Source organism: Mesoplodon mirus (genome assembly GCF_964341445.2).
Source record: "Mesoplodon mirus genome assembly, chromosome: 13".
NCBI classification, from domain to species: Eukaryota; Metazoa; Chordata; class Mammalia; order Artiodactyla; family Ziphiidae; genus Mesoplodon; species Mesoplodon mirus.
Window position 1 is genome coordinate 57,459,735 of NC_138989.1, and position 26,855 is coordinate 57,486,589.

Below are 26,855 nucleotides of genomic sequence, written 5' to 3' on the forward strand. Positions count from 1 at the left end.
TGGTAGGGCCTGAGAATTTGTTTTAATAACAAAGAAAACTATCAGTAATTCTCGAAAAGGTTATTAATATTCTTCTCCCCTTTTAAAATCCATTTCTATTTAGAGGCTTGGTTCTTTCACTTCAGTCAAAACAATATATCATAATAGATTGAAAGAAGAAGCAAATATGAGAATCCAGTTTCTCCTATTAAGCCAGACATTAAAAAGATGTGCAGGGCTTCCCTGGTGGCGCAGTGGTTGAGAGTCTGCCTTCCAATTCAGGGGACACAGGTTAGTGCCCCGGTCCGGGAAGATCCCACATGCCGCAGAGCGGCTGGGGCCCGTGAGCCATGGCCGCTGAGCCTGCGCGTCCGGAGCCTGTGCTCCGCGACGGGAGAGGCCACAACAGTGTGAGGCCCGCGTACGGCAAAATAAATAAATATAAAAAGATGTGCAAAATGTAAGGCAGTGCCACTCTTCTCATTAATTATATTTTGTTTTGGAAAGTAGTTATTATTAATAGAAAACAGATGTATGTTAAAACGTTATTGAATTGTTATTTTTAAGCTAATTAATATTTTTTTAAATGTCTCAGTTTCAATTTCAAATGTAGGAAATATCAATATAGGTAGTCCAACTAAGGCTTTTTTTGGGGTCCTGAATAATTTTTAAGAGTATAAAGGGTCCTGAGACCATGATCTTTTAGAATTGCTTTTTGAAGGCCATTGTTTTTCATCTTCAAAGGGTTAATTACTGTTCTGCTTCAGACATTAAAACAGTTCTCTAGAAGAAAAGAATGTTTCAGGGAAAAAAACTTTGTTTTAATGACTGTAGGAAAAATGAACATATTTAATAGTTAAATATTCGTTTTTCTTGAATGGAAATAGACTATATAATCAGAGATACTAAGTAGACATGGTTTTGCCCCCTTTTCATTAGTTAGCTTAATGTTATCCCTGTTTATAAGAAGCCATCTTAACAATTGAATGTGAAGTGATAATAAATTATGTGAAACATTTAGGTGATTGGAATATCTATGCTAATCTGTACTTATGTATGACTTATTGTACTTTGTTACTCAAAAACTAGTTTTGAAAAATATTTCCTCATTACTATACTTTTTAACTATAAATGAAAATACCTCTAACCAAGTATATCATAAGGGTTTAACTAATAAGTGTTGGGAGCAGTGGGAGTGTAGGTGTAGGGAGCATTTTTAATTCTAAAATATAAGTTCCATCATATCAATAAATAGTTATTCACAGTCTTCTTTTTTTCTAGGTTTTGTGGTAGGGCAACAGGAAAGATATAACATTCATGTAAGAAATAAAGGCATTTTTGGGAAAAAAATAAAATGTCAGGTTATATATAAAAAAATTGAGAGTGGGAAACTTACTGGGGAGTAGAGTGGCAGGGAAAAATTTTTGAATTTGAGAATTGTGTGGGATTTTCAAAAAATTAGAGTCTGGTTTATAGGAGAGATTACAGGAGAGAGTCAAGTAGAAGGAATAAGCAGCAGTGAAAAAATGGAATAAGTACAGTTTTGAGATTGGTTTCATTTAATTATTAAATAGACAAAAGGGAAATTAAAAAAAAAGAAAGAAAGAAACTCTACCACTAAATACTATTAATTTTGGCAGTATCTAGTCTCTTTAATCCAAGAACTACAAATGTCTTCAACTACAATTTTAAAAATACATTCTTGTCACTTATGTAAATAACAGGAAAATTTAATTAACACCTCTTATTCCCTTTATATTGCAAGGCAGGGACAAAAGGAGGTAGTTACAGTCAACATTAAGTTTGTTTTATGTACACTTCACCCCTTGACTATTTAATGTAATAGATTTGAATAAGACCACATTCCCTGAATTTTTTAACAGTTATTTTAATTTCTTGAAGTGCATTTTAAAAATTCTTAAAAGTTTAATTTACAGATATTAAGTTTAAAAAAAGCCATTCCCTTTGGTATGACGATAAATTTTCTTAAAACGTTGATAGCCTCTTTTCAAAATACATTCCTCTTTGAACTTGCAAAGCATAGTAATGGTTTCATAGTTAGATACTGAATCTTTTATGCCTTATAATTAAGTAGTAATCCTGTCCTTTGAGAATTTTCTTACAAGAAGGATAGAAGGTATACTCTTCATTTGGAGGCAGTGATACATAGATGACATTGGAATTCCAGTAATGCCTGTTAGGAAATGAAGAAAAGCGGGGCTAGGTTTCCTATTAAAAAGCACCAAGCCCATTAAATAAACTCCGTGTGATGGTTGATACCATTCGATACATGATTTATTAAGGGTAGCAGTTTTGAATCAAAGGTTGGTCAAATAGGTTCTCTGCTCAAGTGGTGGGTATCAGTAGGAAATATATTGATAACAGAACATTATTTAAATAAATAAAACTCAGAAAGGTTTATCTGTACCTACGATATTGTAAGCTTCTAATTTCTTAACCTCTTGAAGGGTAGAATGGTATTTGTCTAACAAGGTAGATAATAAATGGGAAGTCCAGGATGAAAATAAGCAGAAAATGAAGTGCTTAGCTTAGTTGAACAGAGGATATGTGTTTAGCTGAAGGCAGTGAAACCTTTAACAGAAATTGATCATGAACTTTTCACCAAATCATGAAAAATTCAATGATCGCATCCTCCCTTGAACCTTAAGAGATTAGGAGATGGTGCTTTCCCAGTAAGTACCAAATTTTCAGATTACTTATTCCAAAACTGATCTTCTTTTGGGAATCTTGGACTTCCCTTGGGAAATTGGTGAAGTCTGTGAACTTCCAAAAATACTGATTTCATTGTGTTTAGAGACCCTGAAGTGCATTTTGGAATTCTGAAAATGTGTTTTTCAATCAAGAGTAATACGTAGGACTGTTTTAAACAGAAATGAAACCCCCTGTGTTGACATATTACATTTTATAATCTTAAATATGTACAACATAAAATCTGATCTTAACTTACTATGCATCTACTCATACATAACTGTAAAATACAAACAGATTTATAAGATAATAATGTTACAAACTAGCAAAATTTAACCTAACAATATTAATGTGACAGACAAAGGAATACTGAAACTAAACTGCCACTTGCTAGTGTGAATATGGTATAGATAATATAGTGTGAGTTTCAATTCAGAGTGCTGTTAATGTCCTGTCCCATGCTAATATTCTTACACTACTTTCCTCTGCTTGAACTGCTTCATAACCTCCATTTATTCCGGATGCTGTAATTTAATTTTCAAGGTACTCTGCTTCTGTTAGTATTAGCCTGCAACAATTAAATTAGCTTTGCTGTTTGATACCAACCCAGTCAAAAACACTGAAATCATAAGACAGTATTAAGTAGTAAGGTAGCATCCAGATGATCCAGACTCAGCCTTTATTAATTTCATTATAGATCTTCACAGAAATGAAGACACAAAAATTTTAAAACATGACAATGTCTATAAGAACTATCAGGTTTCTAGAAGAAAATTTCTCACACCAGTAATGTTATTAAAAGTTGTCTAAGGGCTTCCCTGGTGGCGCAGTGGTTGAGAGTCCGCCTGCCGATGCAGGGGACACGGGTTCGTGCCCCGGTCCGGGAAGATCCCACATGCCGCGGAGCAGCTGGGCCCGTGAGCCATGGCGCATCCGGAGCCTGTGCTCCACAGCGGGAGAGGCCGCAACAGTGAGAGGCCCGCGTACCGCAAAAAAAAAAAAAAAAAAAAAAAAAAAGTTGTCTAAGCTGTAAAGGTGAAATTGAGATGTCATTGGTTAAATAAATGCAGAATAGCCACATTGCATGCTCCTGTATGCTAGGCATTATCCTGGGTTTCAGGACTATAACAAAAATAAATGGAACAAGGTTCTTGATTATAAGACTCTTAATGGTTCATTAAAAGTTTAGTGTTGGGGAGAAAGAGGAGTGAACAAATAATTTCAATATACACCTCAGCTAAAGTGTTTTGATAGAAATAGGTGAGGTAGGAGCCTCATTAATAACTGCTTGCCAAACATGCTGATTTAGGTAGCCCTAGTGTGAGCTAGAGGAAACTTTTAGCCAACCTTTTACTGCCTTTGTTTTTTGGGGTGGGGAGACAAAACCACTTTTCAATTCTCCACAGGCTCCTTGCTATCTGTATCTAATTAGAATTCCTTCTCATTTCACCTCCGTCATTTGTCATTTACTATACTAGATATATCCATTTAAAAAAATTCTTAAGAGACTATTGGGGAGGAAGAAATTTTCCTCTACCCTTCTAGTTTCTTCTGGGTGGTCTAAGAACTAAATTGAGATGAGATTATTGACAGATTAATAGGAGAAAAACTAAAGTTTACTAACGTGAATATGGGAGAGACCTAGAAAAACTGTGAATAACTCACCAAAATGGCTGAAACCCTCACCTTAAATACCATCTTTTGCTAAAGACTAAGGAGGATGTTGGGGATAGTGGTTTGGGACCTCAAAGCGGGAGAGACCGTTGACAAGGAGATAGAAAAGCAAATGTTTGGTAAATGTTTGCTACGCCATGCAGAGACAATAGGACACAAAGGAATTTTTAACAAACTTCGCTAGGTTCCTCCCTGTCTGCATACATAGTTCATACTATAATTAATCTATGGTGATAGGTCCCTTCCTGGAACAGATCCTCTACTGACATTGTTTAGGTAGCTGGGGGAAGGTCAAGTTTTGTCCTTTTGGGCCTTGATTGGTTTCAGCTCAAAAATAATTTTCATGTCAGAAAGACATTTTTGGGTGGCAAGTTTTGCTCCCCTATAAGACTTTAACCAATTCTCCAGTTTGAACAGAATATTTTAAACCTGGTATATCTTAAAAAAAAAGATAATTTTGATAAATAGAAAACTGGTATTCAGTGCAATAGTTACATTGATGATGGTGCAGGGGAACAAAATTTCCATTTGCAAGGAATATCTATTTCATCCCCTCCCTTTCAGTCTGTATGTGTCCCTAGATCTGAAGTAGGGTCTCTTGTAGACAGCATGTAGATGGGTCTTGTTTTGTATCCATTCAGCAAGCCTGTGTCTTTTTGTTGGAGCATTTAATCCATTCACATTTAAGGTAATTATCGATATGTATGTTCCTATGACCATTTTCTTAATTGTTTTGGGTTTGTTTTGTAGGTCCTTTCTTCTCTTGTGTTTCCCACTTAGAGAAGTTCATTTAGCATTTGTTGTAGAGCTGGCTTGGTGGTGCTGAATTCTCTTAGCTTTTGCTTGTCTGTAAAGCTTTTGATTTCTTCATCAAATCTGAATGATATCCTTGCTGGTAGAGTAATCTTGGTTGTAGGTTCTTCCCTTTGATTACTTTAAGTATATCATGCCACTCCCTTCTGGCTTGTAGAGTTTCTGCTGAGAAATCAGCTGTTAACCTTATGGGAGTTCCCTTATATGTTATTTGTAGTTTTTCCCTTGCTGTTTTCAATAATTTTTGTCTTTAATTTTTGCCAATTTGATTACTGTGTGTCTCAGTGTGTTTCTCCTTGGGGTTATCCTGTATGGAACTCTCTGTGCTTACTGAACTTGGGTGGCTATTTCCTTTCCCATGTTAGGGAAGTTTTCGACTATAATCTCTTCAAATATTTTTTTTTTTGCTCCTTTCTCTCTCTCTTCTCCTTCTGGGACCCTTATAATGTGAATATTGTTGCATTTAATGTTGTCCCAGAGGTCTCTTAGGCTGTTTTCATTTCTTTTCATTCTTTTTTCTTTTTTCTGTTCCACAACAGTGAATTCTACCATTCTGTCTTCCAGGTCACTTATCCATTCTTCTGCCTCAGTTGTTCTGTTCTTGATTCCTTCTAGTGCAGTTTTCATTTCAGTTATTGTATTGCTCATCTCTGTTTGTTTGTTCTTTAATTCTTCTAGGTCTTTGTTAAACATTTCTTGCATCTTCTCGATCTTTGCCTCCATCCTTTTTCTGAGGTCCTGGATCATCTTCACTATCATTATTCTGAATTCTTTTTCTGGAAGGTTGCCTATATCCACTTCATTTAGTTGTTTTTCTTGTGTTTTATCTTGTTCCTTCATCTGGTACATAGCCCTCTGCCTTTTCATCTTGTCTGTCTTACTGTGAATGTGGTTTTTGTTCCACTGGCTGCAAGATTGTAGTTCTTCTTGCTTCTGCTGTCTGCCCTCTGGTGGATGAGGCTATCTAAGACAGTTGATGGGAGAAACTGGTGGTGGATAGAGCTGACTGTTGCTCTGGTGGGCAGAGCTCAGTAAAACTTTAATCCACTTTTCTGCTGATGGGTGGGCCTGGGTTCCCTCCCTGTTGGTTGTTTGGCCTGAGGCGACCCAACACTGGAGCCTACCTAGGCTCTTTTGTGGTGCTAATGGTGGACTCTGGGAGGGCTCATGCCAAGGAGTACTTCACAGAACTTCTGCTGCCAGTGTCCTTGTATCCATGGTGAGCCACAGCCACCCCCCTGCCTCTGCAGGAGACCCTCCAACCCTAGCAGGTAGGTCTGGTTCAGTCACCCTAGGGTCACTGCTCCTTCCCCTGGGTCCTGATGCACACTTTGTGTGTGCCCTCCAAGAGTGCAGTCTCTGTTTCCCCCAGTCCTGTTGAAGTCCTGCAATCAAATCCCACTAGACTTCAAAGTCTGATTCTCTAGGAATTCCTCCTCCCCTTGCCAGACCCCCAGGTTGGGAAGCCTGACGTGGGGCTCCGAACCTTCACTCCAGTGGGTGGACTTCTGGGTATAAGTGTTCTCCAGTCTGTGAGTCACCCACCCACCAGTTACGGGATTTGATTTTACTGTGATTACACCCCTCCTACCGTCTCACTGTGGCTTCTCCTTTGTCTTTGGATATGGAGTATCTTTTTTGGTTTGTTCCAGCGTCTTCCTGTCGATGATTGTCCAGTAGCTAGTTGTGATTCTGGTGTTCTTGCAAGAGGGAGTCCATTTCTTCATTCAACAATGAGTGCTTAGTATATGCTAGAAACTATTCTGAGGCTGGGGAAACAGCAATATACAAAATGCATAAGTCCTTGCCTTGGTGGTACTTAGATTGTAGAATCCAGGGTGTTACTTTTTGTGTTATAATGTATGCCTACTTTATACCTACTTGTAAATCAAAAGATGCTTTATGAATTCAGTGGTGAATCATTCTCTAAAGTGAATGATCAGTCACATTCTTACATATGTGACCTACGAGTTTAGATGACTGCTCAAGGGTTTGTCTTCATGGGCACTATAGCTGTATTCAGCCCTTGGCAGAGGTGAATACTGTGCTTGGTTTCCTAGTCTGCAGCTAATGAGTGACACAGATTAGTTGGAAATGATTCAAATGAAGCTAACAATATAATTTGAAATTTGGGGGATGTTTTTGAAGGTGGGGAGAAGAGTGATAAGTTAAAGGAAGGATTCATCTCAGGAATACTTAAAGAAGTGATCTTCCTTTAGCATAAGAAATTTGCTACAAGATACTAATTTCTACTAATACCTTTAAAAGTTGTCCAGGCTTTAGCCATCTTTGGTTCTGGAGATCTAAAAGTAGGATTTAAATTTTAAAATATTACTGTGGGATGATTCTAAGTATAGTTTCATCAAAATTAATGTGGGCTGAAGGGAAATAAAATATGCTCTGAAGGCCCCTCCCTAGCCTGGGGATACAGGATTAAACAATTTAATAGACTTCGTCATGAACTAATATTCTTTATGAAGAGACACTGCTTTACCAATTGTATGACATATCTATTTCCCAGTTCCTTAATATAAAATTCTGGAAACAAATGAGTTTCTTATCAACATCCAGGCAAACTCTTCCACATAGACTTTGGATATATTTTGGGTCGGGATCCAAAGCCTCTTCCTCCTCCTATGAAGCTGAATAAAGAAATGGTGGAAGGAATGGGGGGCACACAGAGCGAACAGTACCAAGAGTTCCGAAAACAGTGTTACACAGCTTTTCTCCACCTTCGAAGGTAAGTTGATTTGCTTGACGTAGAGAATTTTGGTAAATTCATTTCACAGAGTAAGAAAAATATTTGTTCAAATGTATACATTCTTTAGCATCACTCTTTTTAGAATGACACAGACAGCAGTATTAGTTAGTGTACATTTGATGACTCTTTTGATGAACCGTCTGATATCAAAGGCAAAAGACAGTTTCTTGCTTTCTCACTAATTATTTGACTGCTAAATCCCACCAAGTGGGAAGCTGGCATTACACAAGAATGAAGCATTTAGCTCACTTGGAGTGATTAGTCAAATAATTTTTATTTTTTAGCACTTTCATCAGCCTTAGTTTGGAGCATTCCGAAACAATTGAAGAATAAACGTTACATATGATTTTGTCTCTCTTCAGCACCTCATCAGTCATTCTGCTTAAAAAAAATGTTGATTTTTTCTCTATCCCTTTTTCTACAAGGCCACTATATCTCTCCTTCCTTCATCCAAATTTCCTTAGGACTAGACATCATGTATCATCAGGAAAAAGATAAATTAAAAGTCATGTTTGTTAAATTCAGGACATGGCTCTGATGGTTAGTCAAAAATGATGGATCATTTTATTCTAACTCCATTTTCAACTTAACTATGCAAAATGAATATTCTTAGTCTACCAGAAAAATCCCAGCTCAGGAGACACCTGTATGCTCTTCCAGATGAATATGTAACCAGTAGAAGTGAGTTGCCTATGCATGTGGACCCTGTCTTTTCTGTCTTTGTAACCTCAGTTTATAGACAGTATACGTATGTTTAATAAGAACCTTCAGTATTTGTACGAACAGTTCTGCATCACATCTGGAGTGAGTCCATGTTCCCTGGTGATGTTGATACTACTGGTCCCAGGTGAATGGCAGTCCTATATTAATAAGGTTTCATCTTTGCAATGGCTCAATAGGCCTTCACTGTTAACTCAGTCTCGATCACAGGTCACAAACTTTAATGTACATTTCACAAACAGCTGCATTATTATCCTTTGAGTGGTAGAGTGGCTCAGTTTTACTCTCCAGAAATGCTAAAGGAATAATGAGAAGATGGGTGCCTGGTGATGCAGAAGCACTTTCAGAGATGAAAGTTCCACTTTAATACCTAGGATTTTTAATTTAAAATAGAGCCTACAGAAAGCTAGATGAAACTATGGTGATCTCAGTGAGGAGGCAGACAAGATGGTATGCAATTATAACTAGAGAAATGTCAAAGGTGCCCTATCTTATTGAAAGCAGAAAGAAAACAACGTGTCTTATAAACTGTCATTGATAATGGATTAGTAGCAATTCAGCAAAATGAGAAAATAGAGGCAGATTATTAGTACAGAGCCAGAAGTTAACTTTCCTCACTACTAAGAAAAATCATAAAGAGATTTATCTACCTCACTTTATGTTAAGTCTTCATGAAATTGTTTTATTTTTTTATTTTCAAAAATTTCACTGTTAAGATTAGCTAGACCCTAATATTTTGATAAACATTTATTTTTTAATGTTGTATTTTAAAATATGGTTCAGTTAGTAAAAATTTCTCTTAGGACATAAGAATTAACCAGATAGCCAGAAATTTGTTTGGAGGTAAGGATATTTGACACGCTTATTATTAGAATTTTTAGGTGTGACCAACTGTGTTCTTTTCATGGTGTTTGTTGATTGCTGATCAACAAGAAATCATTGAATAAGCTGTGGACCACAAACAGAGCTGTCCCTTTTGAATTAAGTTATGAATGTTACTTGTACAGATGCCGGAACACACTTTATGGTGTGATTTTCATATAACAAGATACATTGTTATACCAATAATAAATTGGAAAATTTATTTTTTGAATACTCTTATGGCAACTCTTTAGTAATGCTAAGACATTTTAAATATTAAGTGTTCAAGGAAAACATAACTTCTCTTAATCCATGTTTACACCAAACACCATGCTAGACATGATACAAAGAGGGCCTAAACTTTTCAGTAAAAATATTGAAATTTGGAATGCATTTTGCTGTATCAAGCAAAGTTCTTACATTGTCTTAGAGGATGTTTGCCTAGTCACCAAACAGCAGTGAATCTATTGATCACACTACTTTTCATCATTAATCTCATTGTTTTCCCTTCTAGAAGTAGTACACTTGTTAAATAAATATTTTTATAGGATTCTACTCTGATATTTGTTGCATGCAAAATGGATAGATTGTAGGGGAAACAAGACGTCTGAAATGCTGTTAAGAACCTCGCTTGTTGTAGTTAATGCTTTTTATTCTTAGTACTGAAGGTTTTTACTGAAAAATTTAGACCATCTTTGTATACCCAGTGAGTAGCATGGTGGTTGGCATAAACATGGGTATGAGAAAGAGTACATTCTTCTTGAACTCTGTACTTAACCTACTCCTTTTTAAAAATCTAATTTATATCACATCCATCCTTACATCTTTGTCTAGACTTGGTTTTGCCCACTTTTCCCACTCTATCATTTTTTTAAACTTAACCTTGTATTTTCTTTTGATAATGGCTTTAAAGATTTCTGGTAACCTTTCTGTTTCTGGATAGCATTTGAATGACTAATATATAATTTCTGTTTTGTGTAAGTGGTTCTGTCTTAAATGGAAAATGCAGGTTAATGGCAACAGATGTAAAAGATTAATACAGTTAAGGTAGTAACAGATTATCCACAAAGTAATTGGATGTTTAAGCGTCTTATAGAATATTCCATTTTATATTTATTTACATTGTTTCCCTTTGCCATAATAATAGAAGCATGGGTGGTTATATGTATACCAGCAGATAATGGAGAAAACATTAATATTTGCCTTTTACAAAAGGAACACACATGCTTCCATAAAGGCAGACGTTTTAACATAGATCCTGGCTGACCATTAGAATCATCTGGGGTTCTTTGTGGGCTGGGGGGGACCAAAACAATTCTGAGCCCCATCAGATTTAATTGGTCTGGGATTTGGCCCAGGCATTGGTATTTTCAAAGAAGCTTCCCAAGTGAATTTAATGGGCAGCCAGGTATGGGATATACTTTGAAATATCCCTTTCAAAACTGAACCTTGGGGCTTCCCTGGTGGTGCAGTGGTTGAGAGTCTGCCTGCTGATGCAGGGGATACGGGTTCGTGCCCCGGTCCGGGAAGATCCCACATGCCTCGGAGCGGCTGGGCCCGTGAACCATGGCTGCTGAGCCTGCGTGTCTGGAGCCTGTGCTCCGCAACGGGAGAGGCCACAACAGTGAGAGGCCCGCATATCGCAAAAAAAAAAAAAACCTGAACCTTGTATTCCTCTCCCTGTGTTACCCTGTGTTAGATTCCTTAGATTCCCCTATGGCAAGGTTGGGACAAACCCTATATAGTCAACAAAACAGAGTATGAATAATTCAGGGTTCATTGAAAGAATATTATTTTTTCGTAACATAATATGTAGCAGTTGGTTGTATCCTACTGACACCAGTCCTTATAAGCCTTCTCAGTGGACCCTTTTCTCTATTTCTATTTCCTACATACCACAGAGGTTAGAGAAGGGTCTGGTGCCCTTTTTGCTCCCTAATGCCACTTCCGAACCATTTCTTCCCTTGCCTTCTTAAAGAAGGAAAGCATAGACACACACCGTGAAATCAGATGAATTACCTACTGCTGACCATCAACTGCCTATTTCCCTGTCATTTTCATTCATTGAAAACTTTGTCTTCTTCAGGCCTGCTGCTGTGACTTCAACACCTGCATGAATGGTCCAGCCATGACCGGACCATCTCAGGGCTGTGTCCTCCACATGTAAAGCCAACCTTGGCCACTCCCTCTCATCAGTAGTAAATTTACCCCTCCAAAATCTTGATCCCCCACTTTTCACTTACTAGCCTCCTTTCTTCCTTCATGCTTCTCCAGTAAGTCTTCCAGTCCTACTCTGCTATTGAAACTAATTTTATCAAAATAAACAATTACCTATTCCAAATCCAGTGGCCACTTTTGCTTCCTAGAAGCTTTGACACAGTTGACCATGTCTTTGTTCCTAAAAACATTTCTTTTATTTGGTGTAACCTACTCCTCTATTTTCTTTTTGCCTTACTGGTCACTCCTGCTTCTTTGCTGATACCTTCCCTCTTCTGCCTTACCTCTATATATTAAACTATCTACAAGTTCCATATCGGTATAAAGAGTTCTGGATCTTTTTCCCCTAAACTCTCTCCTTAAGCATTTACATCTAGACTTGTGACTTTAAATAGGATCCAAACGCTGATGATTCCAAACTATTACCACCAGCCCTATTATCTCCTCTGAAATATGTCTAACTGCCTACTTGACATCTCTACTAAGAATGTAGTAGGGATCTCAAACTCAATATGTGTCTAAAATGGAACTCTTGATTCCCTGCCCCAAATCCTGTTCTTCTTTCATTCATTTTTTTTTTAATTTTGATAAATAACCATAGTTCCCCATGTAGACTAAATCCTTGGTGACATTCAGGTCCTCTATTCTCCACTTCATTGAAGCCATCTTGAAGCAAGTGATATCCAGTCCATCTCCAAAATATAGCCTGATAATGTCCATATTATTTCTTTTCCACCTGGACATCTGTAAAATAGTTTCCCTTCCTCCATTCTTTTTCCCCACAAGATAGCCAGTGTGGGCTTTTACAAAATGCATATCTGAGTATGTCACTCTACTCTTTAAACTCACTTATTTCAGTACAGTTAGAATAAAATCATACCTCCCTAAGATGACTTTTCTCCCCACCCCATCAGTCTTTGACCCATTTTGCTGTTTTTTCTTTATTTTTAAAAATCTTTTGTCAGTCAAGCACTCATGAAATTATCTTCTTTGTCAGTTTATTGTGTGAGTCCCCACCCTCCTCCAGAATGTGAGCTTCATGAGTATGTAGAGACCTTGTTTGTTCAGTTCACCACTATACCCATAGTGCCTAGAACAGTGTTTAGAGTGAGAACTCAATATATGTGTGTTGGTTGAATGAATAAAATTATTATGTGAGTAGAAACGGAATAAGCTGTGACATGCTTTTTATCATTTCCCACAAGGAAATCAGTAACTTTTAAAACTATAAGTTCAAGCTGTTTAGCTATCATCATACTTTTTTTTAAAAGAGTATAATTGAGTTAGGACCTAATTTGATTAGAAGATTATATCAAGGTAGAATTTTTTCATTATAGTGCCTGATTTTCATGGGTAATATAAAATTCAAAAATGATGAAATAGATAATTTGAGGTTCATATGGATAGTCATTTTTGTCTACAAGTTCTATTATCATTACAGTTCAAGTATTAGTTTTTATGTACTTTTTTATATCATGGATAAGTAGGTGGCTGGAATAAAGGTTCTGCATAACCTAAAGTCCTGACTTCCATCCCCTAGAGAAGACAATGCAAGGCACTTGTGTTGACACTTCTACCGAGACCAGCTAGAAACCTTCATTGCCTAAAACCAAAGCTTTCTTCACTTACATACATCCCCAAAGTCAAACCTGAACCTCCTTTTATCACTACAGTGCTGCAGGGCCGCTCAGGGCATAACTGTCCAAGGGGAGAGTGTTCTGGAGCAGGAGGTGGGTTGCACCCAGCGTACACTTAATTATACCTTTCCCCACATGGCTGCACTCCTGGAAATGAGATTTGGAATAGTAACATTCTTTCCTCTTGTTTGGAGGAGGATGAAAAGTTTGATGATTGATGAGGATAAACCTTTAGTTCCTACAGGGGCCAGCATACTCCAAAGGTGAAATTATGTAGATATCTTGCACATTTTTAGTGTAGAAGAGTACGAGCTGTTTTCTCCTCCGTTTAGGGTTGCTTATATCCAGACCAGTCACTATATTTTCGAAGATGGTGGGATTAGTGTCCCTAGAGGATATTTATGAATGATTAGTGAAATCACACTATTTCCCTTTGACTCATTTACCCATGACATACTGAGGTAGTCTTAAGGTAGCAGATTCTTATCAGCATTGAGCAAAGACGGATCTTCATTGCTTAGTAATGCTAATTAATGGTATAAAGCAGATTCCCCTTAGATCCCTTCTAAAAATAATATACTTACTAAAGAGTGAAAAATTGTCATTATTAGATGGTTATTCCAAAAGTGTGTTCCCTAGTGGGGGACCTAGAAATGGCATTATATCAAGACCCTAGAATAAGATATGTTTTCAAGGCTTGCTTTTCATTGAGACAGCTGGTGAATAAGCTCACATTCTTTTTGTGTGTGTGTGTGTGTGTTACATGGGCCTCTCACTGTTGTGGCCTCTCCCGTTGCAGAGCACAGGCTCTGGACGTGTAGGCTCAGTGGCCATGGCTCATGGGCCCAGCCGCACCACGGCATGTGGGATCTTCCCGGACCGGGGCACGAACCCGTGTCCCCTGCATCAGCAGGCGGACCCTCAACCACTGCACCACCAGGGAAGCCCTCACATTCTCTTTTCCATAGGAGTAATAGTAATCATTATAAAGCACTACTTCTCGGAGTGCTCTTAATATGAGAAAGAATGGCAAAATTCTAACACATTGCTATTTATTTTTCTTTCCCACTCTCCTTTAGGTATTCTAATCTTATTTTGAATTTGTTTTCCTTGATGGTGGATGCAAATATTCCAGATATTGCTCTTGAACCAGATAAGACTGTGAAAAAGGTAATTTTTATACATCCTCAGATATCATAGTCTACTTTTTTTTTTTTTTTTTTTCGGTACGCGGGCCTCTCACTGCTGTGGCCTCTCCCGTTGCGGAGCACAGGCTCCGGACGTGCAGGCTCAGCGGCCATGGCCCACGGGCCCAGCCGCCCTGCGGCATGTGGTATCCTCCCGGACCGGGGCACGAACCCACGTCCCCTGCATCCGCAGGCGGACTCTCAACCACTGCGCCACCAGGGAAGCCCCCATAGTCTACTTTTCATATGTAAAAAGTATTAGGGTTGTAACAACCCATTTCCCCTTGTCCCGACCGCTAGACTCTTAAGTAACGTGAATTAAGAAAAAGACCTTGTGTATATTTTTATTTCGCATTCCAGTATATGACAGCCTCTCAAGTCCTCCGCAACAAATTTTATCCCCTTGCCGCTTTGTACCCACAGTCACATGAATAGGTCACTACACCAAAAGAGTAAGCTTACTATCACAGTCCTTGCTCTTTGTCCTAAAAGTTTAGCTTCTCTTTAATATTCCTAATGGGATACCTGATTCCTGGTACTCCCAGACTAAGCCTGCTAAGGATCAGAAACAAAATATTTTAATAGTATGTAGAAGCAGAAGCAAACAGCCATTCTTTATCCTTCCCATTCATACCCTTGCTTACAGGGGTTTCTTACTGTGTCAGGAGAATAGAGACCTGCCTTAACTTAACCTGCAAAGAGAAGAATGAAGGAAAGCCATCACGTAGATGAGCAGTTATTCAGAACTATCTTACCCTAAGTTGCAGCAGGAGATGGGAGGAAGGGTAACAGATTTGAAGATTTTTATTCAAATTAATTTCTGACTCTCTGATTCATTGAGAGGGATGTATGTAGTATACTTTATTTATCTAAAGATAACATAAAATGATCTTAAATATCAGTGTGGTTATTAATATTGAACTTCAAAGTTTAGTTTTTTAACTTATAGAAGTATAAAATTACTAACATTATAAGTCTCATAGATGGAATTGCCCTGGTGGTTGAAATTAATAATTGGCACCAAAAGCCCTAAGTTCTGATGTAATTGACTCTGAGCATTATTAGAAAGATACCTCTGTGGTTTAAACATTGTCTTGGTCCATTTGGGCTGCTATATATAACAAAATACAAGAGACTGCATGGCTTGTAAACAACAGAAATTTGTTTCTCATACTTCTGGAGGCTAGAAGTACTAGATCAGGGTGCCAGAATGGTCAAGTTAAGGCACTTTTTGGGTCAAAAACTTGTTGTATCTTCATAGGGTGGAAGGCACTAGGAAGCTCTGTGGGATCTCTTTTATAAGAACACTAATCCCATTCATGAGGGTTCCACCCTCATTACCCAAACACCTCCCAAAGGGTCCACCTCCTAATACTATCACATTGGGCATTAGTGTTTCAACATGGATTTGGGGGATACAAAAATATTTACATCATTGCAAACATGAATGAAGCTAATCTCTTTTACCTAATTTTATGAGTCTTTGGCAAGCAATGAAAGGGATTTTAATGTAAATATTTTATTGCTTAACCATTTAAGGAAATTATGTTCTTATTAGGATTTCATTTATTATTATCCAGGAAGCACTGTTTCAGCACCCCCCACCCCCAAACTAGGTAATGGACTACTTATCACACTAGGTTTTGGCCTGGGTTATTTTTTGTCAATTTAAGCTCATCCATCAAGAAACATAATTGGTTGATGAACGTTTTCTTAGCTAAAGTTGATGATTGCACCAGATTTCAAATGTTGCCTTTTTTTTTTCCCGCGTTGCTGTTTTCAGGATCTGTTTTTGCTGTTTATTTTAAACCCATCTATCTCAGTCATATGTTCACTCTTGCCTGACTTCACTTGTGTTCAGAAGTCATTTATGAAAGTTCTAACAGTATTTGTCAAACGGAGTCTTCCAGTTTCTTCTGCCAGTTAAGTTATATAGTTATGGTTCTTATTAGATCTTTTGTTTCAACTTTTGCTTCTCTTTTAGGGAATAATGATTTTATTGTTTAATTTGTTACCAGCTCTCTTTATGGCATCATCTTTTAACACATGAAGCAATTAATTTATGGGGAAGAAAAGCATGTACCTTAGTCATTTTTCTTTACACTATTTATTCCCTAGCTTTTTATTCTAGTTTCAATTACGTGAACCTTGAACAAAAAGTATTTTACTGTATTTTTACCCAAAAGGGTATTCAATAAAGATTTATTTGCTTGCTGCTATTTTATCAGGAATGTGAAGTAACCAATTGCAACATAAACAGATCAGCTCGATGCTTTGTGACCGCCTGGAGGGGTGGGATAGGGAGGGTGGGAGGGAGACGCAAAAGGGAGGGGATATGGGAACATATGTATATGTATAACTGATTAAATTTGTTATAAAGCAAAAAAAATAAAAAATAAAGATAAAAAAGTCATAATATTATTGGAAAGTGATGCTGCAATAGACTAAAGTTTATGTTTCATATTGGTTGGCTTTTTTAAGAAGTAGAAATAGGTTTTAATACTCTGTGAAGTAACATTTGCTGGCATTACTTTGAAGTCTTACTACCTAGAAATTTTTTGCATTGACCTCATGAATGAAAGCCAGCTAAAGAAACAGAGTAGCTCATTTGAGGCTGAAGTCTTCAGAGAAGTACAGATTATTCAAATTATTTAATCATAACAAAGTTCAACAATATTTTCCTTTTTCCTTAACATATTTTAGAACATATATATATATATCAATTTCTTTTTATTTTTTTTAAACTGTCTACTCGTTTTATGGTGCTTCACAGATAATTGTGTTTCTTACAAATTTTGAAGGTTGTAGCAACTCTGTGTTGAGCAAGTCTGTTGGTGCCATTTTTCCAACAACATTTGCTCACTTTGTGTCTCTGCATCACATTTTGGAAATTCTCACGATATTTTAAACAAGGGGTATCTTATCTACCTTTAAAAGACAGTGCAGAGGCTGAGATTTACAAGTTTATATCCTTTTGCTTAAAGGCACTCTCCAGATTGTTTTGAATGCAGCCTTACTAATGAGGTGTGAAAGGAGAGGGTTTGGAGCTGGTAGGGATAGCCAAGAAGTCAGGGGAGAAATTCTGGAAAGGTGAAAGTCACAGAGGTGACTTAGGGGACAATAACAAGTAGCCTAAGATAAGTCAGTATATATGAAAACAAATCAACCATTTATATGCTGTTAACCTTCTTTGTTATAAAAGAGAATGTCTTCATATTTGGTAAATAACATTTTCTTTATATGCTAAATACATATCTTCTGTTTGTAATTTAAGTACTTATGTAAGTATGCAAGTTTTGATAAATTGGGTTAAAGTTTTATTTTGATTCTCCTGCCCTACAGTTTTTTGACGTTCTTAAAAAATAGTTCCAAAATTGTGAGACATGACCTCTCTAAGTAGAAATCAAGGAATATAGTGGATTAAACTCTTTAACTGGGACCCAGAAATGGGAGAGAGAGTTGATTGAAGGTATACTTTTAGGTCTCCCTCCACCAAATTGTCCTTCACTTATTCTATTAACCTCTTTTACCTCCTCTGTCCTGAGGCTGCAGGGCTGTCGATCAGCTGGCATACTTCCAGTGCAGTGAATAGAAAAGAGCACTGAGCAGGGCCATGGGTTGTCATACTGTCTGCCCTTTCTTCTTCCTGGTTTTATAGTAGTTAAACTCTATACTTAAAAGGAAATACTAAATGTGGACCACTTTTTATCCACTTGGAAATCCCATTTTCTCCTAGCCTGCCTTTTCAGAAATATATATGGGTCATTTATAAGAGGAGAAAGGAGTTAGTACAATGGTTAGTGCAATAGCGTGCAATTGTCTGGAAGTGCAAGCCACTTATCATCAGTTAAAGGTCCCTGGATTGGCTTCATAAATTCTGTGTCTCAGTTTCTGCATCTTATAGTTGGAGATATTATCTACCTCAGAGCCATCTGAGAGTTGAGTGAAATACTGCATGTAAAGTACTTTGCACAGTGTTTAGCACAGAGTAGTCATTCAGTAACATTGGCTTTTGTGTTTTAGGGAACTATTCTGATATATATCTCTACTAAGTTTTCTAGTACTTATTGCTATTGAGAATCAACTGTATGTTTTAATACGAAATAATGAAAAAGTCCTCTGTCTTTGGAAATTATAGGCCAGTTGAAGTAGTTCTTTGCAGAAATACAGGGAACTCCTATAGGAAAGGAGACATTTTAGAAGATCTAGTTTAGTTTATTTTGCCAGCAATTGACATAGTTCCTGTTCTTGTGTAGGCAGAGAAGGTGAGGGAGAATAGTAATATAAGCTTACCTTGCTATATCCATTTCATAAAGTGAAGGAGATTGTTAATAATTACTATGTCACAATTTAAATCTTATAATTCTAGCTTTGAAATGCAAATGCTAAAGCATGCCTTTGAATTAAAAGAACAATTTTTGTCTGTTTTTAAATTTGCAGGGTCTAACAATTATATTTTCTATTCACTTTGTTAATTTTTTTCTGCAGAAATATTTACAACCAACAAAGATAGGGTGATATAAAGAGCATATAGCAAAAAGTAAAGTTCCACATTCAAGAGAATAGTATTCAGAACTCCTTACAGGTTGTGAATCATTTCTTTGGCATAGAAATAGTTCATTGTAATAATATCTATATCTGTTTGTTCTTGTCTTTTCGAAATGTGTGTTTTTCTTTATTCAAAAGCTAATAGACTGTGACCTTGTAGGTTCAGGATAAATTTCGTCTAGACCTGTCTGATGAAGAGGCAGTGCACTACATGCAGAGTCTGATTGATGAAAGTGTCCATGCTCTGTTTGCCGCGGTGGTAGAGCAGATTCACAAGTTCGCCCAGGTAAGTTCTCTGAGGGCAGTGTGTTCATCTCAGCTCCTCCGTGTACTACCCTAGAATCCTCAGAGAACCATACCTTTCCCTGTCAAATGACATCTTTTCTGGTTTTTTTGTCAAGCCTTCTTGACATCTCACCAACCTTCCGATGTGAACGTGTTCGATGCACTAGTAACATGCACTAAAACATCCCACTGAAATGTTCTTAGTAACTAAATTGTGGAGTGTCAGCATAGGTGTATCTGTCCTTTGTAGTCAGTGGTGACTATAAACCCTTCTTGAGAATAATCTTGGGTCTAGCAGAGGCCTTGACAAGTGAGACTTGGACACTCGTTGGGTTTTGGTAAACTGTGAAGCGCTAGGAAAGGAGGTTAGAAGCTGAGAAAAGCGATGCGTAGCACATAACAGATCTATCTGTAGACTTTTGGTTAGCAGACTCTTTCCTATAAATGTTTGAGGGAAGACTTTTTGATGATAAAGCTCAGATTAAAAAACTGTTTTAGTTTTGAACTTCATAATGAGGTTGATGCTGGAAGTGATCAGCAAACAGAAAAATTAGGCCGCTTTCCTCTCCCACATCCTCTCACACCTCTCCTTGTAAACTCCTTCCTGACTTTACACATTCAGTTAATAATAATTTTACAAATAACCCAAGCTCAAAGCTAGTCTGTTTTAACTTCTCCCTCACTCAGTATACAGAATGTCACCAAGCCTTGCTAGTTTCCTTAAGCACTTTTTTAATCATCGTTTTCTGTCATTTTCCCATTATAGACATTTTAACCCAGTTGTTTTTCACTTTATGATACCTTGGGTAACTAAAATCCTTCATAACTGTTCTCTCTGTTTTAATATTTGTTTTCTCTCAGCATTCTTATCTTTATTCTGCTAAATATTTCAATTAGATATATCGTCACACAATACTGTTTTACACTGGGTTTTGCTTTGCTTTGTTTTGTTTAATTTAAATGTGAAAAGTGTTTCCCTAGTGCCTAAAAGTGACATCCAATCTCTAGGAACTCCAGGCCTTCCAGACTGTTGTGTTCTAAACTTCCTTCTAAGCTATTTTCCTAATACTCTCTTTCTCTCAATATTTTTATCCTCTTCCATTTCTCTGGCTACTTTGCTTTTCTGTTTCTTCAGCCCAGAATATCCGTCTTCTTAATAATGAATCATCTGTAAATTCCTGCTTGCTAAAATCCAATCTGTCGTTCCAAGATGTATTCTTCATGCCACTCTGATTCATCTTCCTCTGAATATTAATAGTACTTTGTACTTTTATTATAAATTGCACTTATATTTTGTTTTCTATTATAGATATTTGGATACTTACATTATAACTCCTAAAATGCAAACTTCTTAAAGGATGGGATGTGTATCAGTGACCCAGAAACACAGTGCCTTTAAACACTTAAGAAATATCTAATGAGCATAAGGGAATTTTTTTCCTGTAAATGTTAGCTGATACTCTTTCTCTCTCTGAACAAAACATGTTTCTTCTCTCTGAACACCAATCTGAGTCATATTTTAAGTGCCAACTCAAGGTTTGCTTCATATGTCATTAATCATAATCACTTCTCGAGAGAGTAAACTGTGACTCAGATGGTAAGTAAGTGACTTGTCAGAGCCACCGAGCTAGCTAATGGCAGATCTGGATCAGCATATAGCACAGCAGAATATTTTAGAGCTGTAAGGGAAAAAGGCCCAGAGGTGTATAATGACTTAGCCAACTTCATGTGTCTAACAAGGGACAGAATCAAGGCTTGAACCCAGATCTTTTGACCCCCCCATATCCAACCAATGATAATCTAGATTACTTTGTAGCTTACCAAACTCGGGTCTTCTTTATCAGAATCCCATATTCTTTTTTATTTTCTACTGAGGTATAGTTGATTTACAATATTATATAAGTTTCAGGTGTACAACATATTAACAAGACTCCCATGTTCTTTATCCCAAGAAGTTAACCTGAAAATACTCATGCTTTTAGGTTTCTTTAAATATGTCATCTGTGCTCATACTATTGTACAACTAAAACAATATCAACATAAGAGTAACATAAGAATATTAAATTTAATTGGAACTTGCTTAGGCATTGAAGGGTACCAGAGATACTAAATGAGGTCTTAATTTCACATAAGTCTTTTCAAATTATAAAATTATAGATGCATACTTGTTTCTTAGCTAATGTCTGAGGAAGTTTATTTTCCCTTTGAAATTCACATTCCTAAATATACATTTTCTAAATATTAATACTAATAAATCACATGCACACTCAAATTTTGATGATCAACTGTTTTTTGTCACTCATAGCATTTACTATAAGGATGCATTTTGCTAATTGAGTTATGCTAATTTTAGTGCATTCCTGTTAATCACTATGGATTATAGAACCCAGTTTTTAAAAAATGGAGGTAGACAGATACATCTTAAAAATTCTTTCTACATAAAAGAAGTATTCCTTAAAATGACTAAAAAATTGCCAGATACAACTATTATGTTGAAATGCTGAAAAGGCTTATTTTATTCCATCCGCCATTTGCTAGGAAGGGTAGAGATTAAACATTGCAATATTTGTTGCCTAGCAACACCCTATTAGTGGTAGAAATTTTCCACTGAAAAACGCTTTTATTTGGGTCATTGTCTTTGAAATTGCATCATCAGAACTCTTCTTCCCGGCAGAAAGGTGGAGGTCACTTAGTTTGGATCACTTCCTGCTCTAAAACTATGCCTTTCAATAGAAGTCTCTCACATTGCAGCCCATTTCTTTCCAGTTTCTGCTTTTTCCTGTCTCTCTTCACTGATTGATGGTAGAAGTCTGGAGAAAGGGGATGTGATTTTCATTAACCTTAATACATATTAAATCTAATTAAATGAATCTTTATAGATTAGGGTTAGAAATATATTTTTTTGCACACTAAATGTTAAAAAGTAAGAACAGATTGCATTCAGAAATTTTACCTAAGTCCCAGCTCAGGATACTAAGAACAAAGATCACTGCCATCCATCCGGCAAGGACCCTTCCTTAGCCCCGTGATGTTCAAGGAGGAAGAGCACAGGTCCGAGTGGAGGGTCACATGAATGTGCAGTCCCCTCTGTGCACCTTTAACTTAAGAGAAGCCAGCTATATGCACACACTCTTACACTTGAGGGGGTTAAAAGAAACAACAGTGAAAGGAGGAAAACAGTGTGTTCCTTATGCCTGACATTTCCCATGTGTCTAGTAAATGTGTCAGGGACTCCCTCCGAAGTGTTTCAGATCCCACGTTCCTCCCATAACATAACTTCTTACAATGCTGAATGTCATTCCAATATTGAGGGTTCTCATTTGTTTTTTGTACAATATGGCCTCTCAGTACAAGCCATCTGCCCCATCTGCTGTTCAAACAAAGAAATAGGTTTTTTGCATCAGTGTCGAGGGGAAAGCTTCCTATTTTGGACTCTGAGAAATGACTGCAGTATGTTGCCTTCTGAAGGGCATTTCTTGAGTAATTTTGTTTATTTATATTCCGTTTTACCTTTATGTACTGATCTTAGTTCTTAAACCCAGTGTAGGATGTTTCCACTGTAACTGTTCTACTCTCATCTACTTTAAGAAGGCATGGATGCAAAAGATGCCCTAAGGAGAAGAGACTAGAGCATCATTTCTGATTTTACATTATATGGACCTTATTTTACCATTAGGAATAAAGAACAGCAATGTAAAATATTTCATTGATCAAAACATAAAGTATTGAATTCTGTGACCAAATAGAAATTCTTCTGTTCTAAAACAAAGTGTTTTTTAATTTAGTAAATATTTTTCTAAAGAGTCAGATGATTCCCAGATACGTGGCTTAAATAAATAACACCAGTATACCATACAAAACTATTTTGTATCATTTTGTGTCCCAGATCTAGCCCTAATATATTTGAGTTATCCTGTAAGGAATAAGAAGAGCAACAAAGAAACCACAATAGTAGCAATAATAACAGCTTATTGAACACTTAAATGTGCCAGGAATTATGTAAACTTTTTCCTCTTCAATGCCACCTTTAATCCTCACACCTGTGGAGTAAGTGTATCACTAGGCTTGTTTACAGATGAGAAAGCTGAGGCTTAGATAGGTTAAATAACTTGCCCAAGGTCTCAAGGTTAATAGGTGAAAAAGTCCAGATTCAAACTCAAACCTTGGATTGTAGAAATAGACAGTAGTTTCTAAATAATGTTTTTCTCACTTTACATCTATGTCTTAATTTATTAGGTATGAATAGATTATGTGATGAGTTTTAAAAATAGACTTGAAAATTTAAAAAATGATCTTTTAATTTTCTCTTTAATCTTTCATCTGAGCATCAAAAGAAAGAAAAAAAAAACCGCAGCCATGCAGGCAGCCAATAGTGTATGACATAAAAAGGAGTTATTGGGAACAGTTAATCTCTGATAAATATGATCAATATGGGATATCACTTATCTTGTACATTGGCCAAAACCCAGTCGTGAATTTTATCGACTCACATGTGCTCTCTTGTTGCACTGCAGTCAGTACTGCTGCATAACTACGTTAAAACCTATGATGTTATAAACTATAATATAGGCACTTGCTACATTACAAATGTTTTAAGGTTTTAAGATTAGTTATCGTAATAGCAGCACTCAGCAGAATGCTCCATAACTTTCAGCTAAAATTCCCCACAGTTTATTTTTCATCAGTACAAATTTAATTTCCTTATCTTTTCTAAGGAAAGTTTTCAGACACTTGAATGCATTCCATGGTAAGATTTGCCTGTTCAGTTTATTTGTAATACTAACTGTTGTTTTCCCTCCCCCCTGTTGTATCGAACTTTTATGTAAATTCTTCAAATGTGAAGGGAGTGGAATATTTGGGGCTGGCTCTACTATATAGTGTTACTAATTTTTTCCCCCATAGGTACAGACACTTTGAAGTATTTATGAAATCTGTTAGAGACCATCTGTTTAGTAGCAGCATTTTTCTCGCGTACAAACATACGTATACACAGGTGTGGATACATAGGTGTGGTTTTTCACTGTTTCCAGGGTATTTAGACTTCCTAGCATGTCAGTGAGGAACTTTCGCAGTTTGCCTTTAATCTGCATTTTCAACTTTCCTCATCTTCTACTAGCCTTCTAAAAGAACCTTCTTTGTAGCCCTGATGAGCTACCCCATGCCACTTCCTATACCCAATATCCCTACTTCCCCAAGTAGTACACCTTTTTCTTTGCCTAGAGTCAGTTCCCCACCCATTTGTCTAACTTTCAGGTGTGTGCAGGGGAGGGGTTGGGGGTAGGGGTAAATAACTGTTTCTTTATATAAGCATTTTGTCTTAAAGTAACTTGGGGTCTCCCACAGAAGCTGAACTGTTCCTGGTACATAGTAGGCACCAAATAAATGTATGTGATTTTATGTAAGTGCCAAGGACCATTTGAGAAGTTTATTTTCTCTGATACTACCTTTAAGAAAATACTTAAATAGCTTCTTAAATTATAAATTACATTCCTTTTATTAGTATTAAAAATAAATCTTACCATATTCTTTCTAGAATTGCCACTTTAAATTATATAGATTAAAATCAGTGAGCATCTTTCACATTTATACGCATATACACTCATGTGCACATACATACACAAACCCATTTGTCAGCACGGTTCTTTTTCCTTCCCGTTTTCTTTCAGAGTAATAATGAGGTGAAGTTCATAGAAACAAAGTTCCATGACACATAAAAAGCATTCTTAATTCCTCCAAGATAAGCCAGTATGTATTTGACTGAATCAGAGGGCACATGAGGTGTGGATGACTCACCCAAACAAAATGCCCAGAGTTGTTCTTACTGAGAGAGTGGGTGATTGTACATGTTAAAGACAACAACCTTTAACTGTTGCACATTACTTTGAGATAATTTTGAGGGTGCCTAGCACAAAATAGGTGCTAAAAATGTTGATATATTTTATTTTAACTTGATATTTTAATACTGAACACTATTAATGTATTGGCCCCAAAACAACTCTTGACTGGGCCTTGCTTATTCTTTCAGGACTGCTTCCTTTGATTTTTATTTTCCAGACCATTTCTGTACTCTGTATTGTGCATTGGCTGCACTCTGGAATAAATTATACGTTTTCACAGTTTCTAAAAATGTCATACCAAGAACTAAGCTCACTACTCAAAATATTAATCATCTGTCACTGCAGAATTCAGTGGAAGTTTTGCCTTCCTAGTGCTAGATTTGTCTGCCATGTAATAATGAGATCGTCTTGAGCTTACAGTTAGCAAACATTCCCTCCCCCAAATATTTGCTTATATAAACTGATTTTTAAGCTAAGTCTTGGGAATCCTGTACATTATAGTTAATTGAAATCCTCTTCATGGCATGTAGTAAAGTAATAATTTCACCTTTTTTTTTTAATAGAAGACTTTTTATAAAAAAAAATTAAGGCCTGGAATTACCTGAGGGTGTTTTGTGGGGTTTTTTCTATTAAAGAATTATATGTCTCTTTCTAAGCAGTTTTTAGAACTATAAACTTGTTTCTCTTTCTTTGTGAACAGTGAAGCTAATTATTTTCTGTTTCTTTGTTTTTAATTTTTGTAGTACTGGAGAAAATGAAATTGGTTTGGCCCATCAAGATGCTTGTCTCTGTAAGAAAACTACTTTAGAAACAACATGTGTATAATGAAGACTTCAGGCTAACGAGCAAGGAAGAGAATATTTAGTCTTCAAAATACCATATATCCTAAATGTTACAGGCATCCTAAATGCCTGAATTCTGTTTCCTTGGTTGTTGTTGCTTAAATATGGTCCCAAAGGGTTTGTTCTGATATATTGTATATATTTATTTTCAAATGTACACATTATTAATAAGCTAAGAAATAAGAATTTTGTTCCAGAACCACATACATATTATGAGAGCTCTGAAGGAATTTCTTGTTGAAATAGTAAAACATTTTAGTCTTCAAGTTTGAAAGTCCATTTTTTTCTTCATCTCTTCACATCAGATGAGCAGTTATGTGAATCTGGATTGTCTTAGTTTTGGTTGTTTGTTTATCTCTCCCTCCCTTGTTCCCTTTCTCTCTTCTTCCTTCTCCTCTCTCCCTACATTTTTAATTTTTTTAATTTTTTGGCCTAACCTATAACACTTAAAGTTTTACACGTTATGGCCTGTTCATTTATATGTTGAGAATTGTATATATTTCAAATAAGATAGTCATTTTTTCTTACAAATACTGTTTTTTGTTTTTTTATTTTTTTGTGGTTCACATTTCTCTTAGGTTTTAAGTACATAAAGCAGGTTATAAAAATGTAGCTATCTGAATAATTGGCCAAAAGGTAACATGGCAGCAGCTTTTCATATTGAGCCTAAAACATTTTTACATGTAAGCATAAATTGTCTTTCTGCAATAAATTTTTTTGTAATGAAAACTTAGTTTTCAAGAGCTTTTAAAAATAGCTCCCCTAGACCTGTTAATGTAATATAT

The 26,855-nt window shown here is 36.5% G+C and overlaps 1 protein-coding gene across 2 annotated transcripts in view; it reads left to right on the forward strand.

Moving 5' to 3' along the window:
* The window catches only part of PIK3C3 (phosphatidylinositol 3-kinase catalytic subunit type 3), a 145,585-nt gene extending 119,249 nt beyond the window's left edge, over nucleotides 1-26,336 (forward strand). Inside the window, exons 22-25 of one of the 2 annotated variants that reach the window (XM_082641434.1) lie at nucleotides 7,747-7,915; nucleotides 14,451-14,541; nucleotides 19,267-19,392; nucleotides 25,972-26,336. In XM_082641434.1, the coding sequence (XP_082497560.1) occupies nucleotides 7,747-7,915; nucleotides 14,451-14,541; nucleotides 19,267-19,392; nucleotides 25,972-25,986 (401 nt within the window). In that variant the 3' untranslated portion in view covers nucleotides 25,987-26,336. The remainder of the gene's footprint in view (nucleotides 1-7,746; nucleotides 7,916-14,450; nucleotides 14,542-19,266; nucleotides 19,393-25,971) is intronic. The other variant, XR_014295789.1, reaches the window with a different exon arrangement.
* Nucleotides 26,337-26,855: the final 519 nt, after the last annotated feature.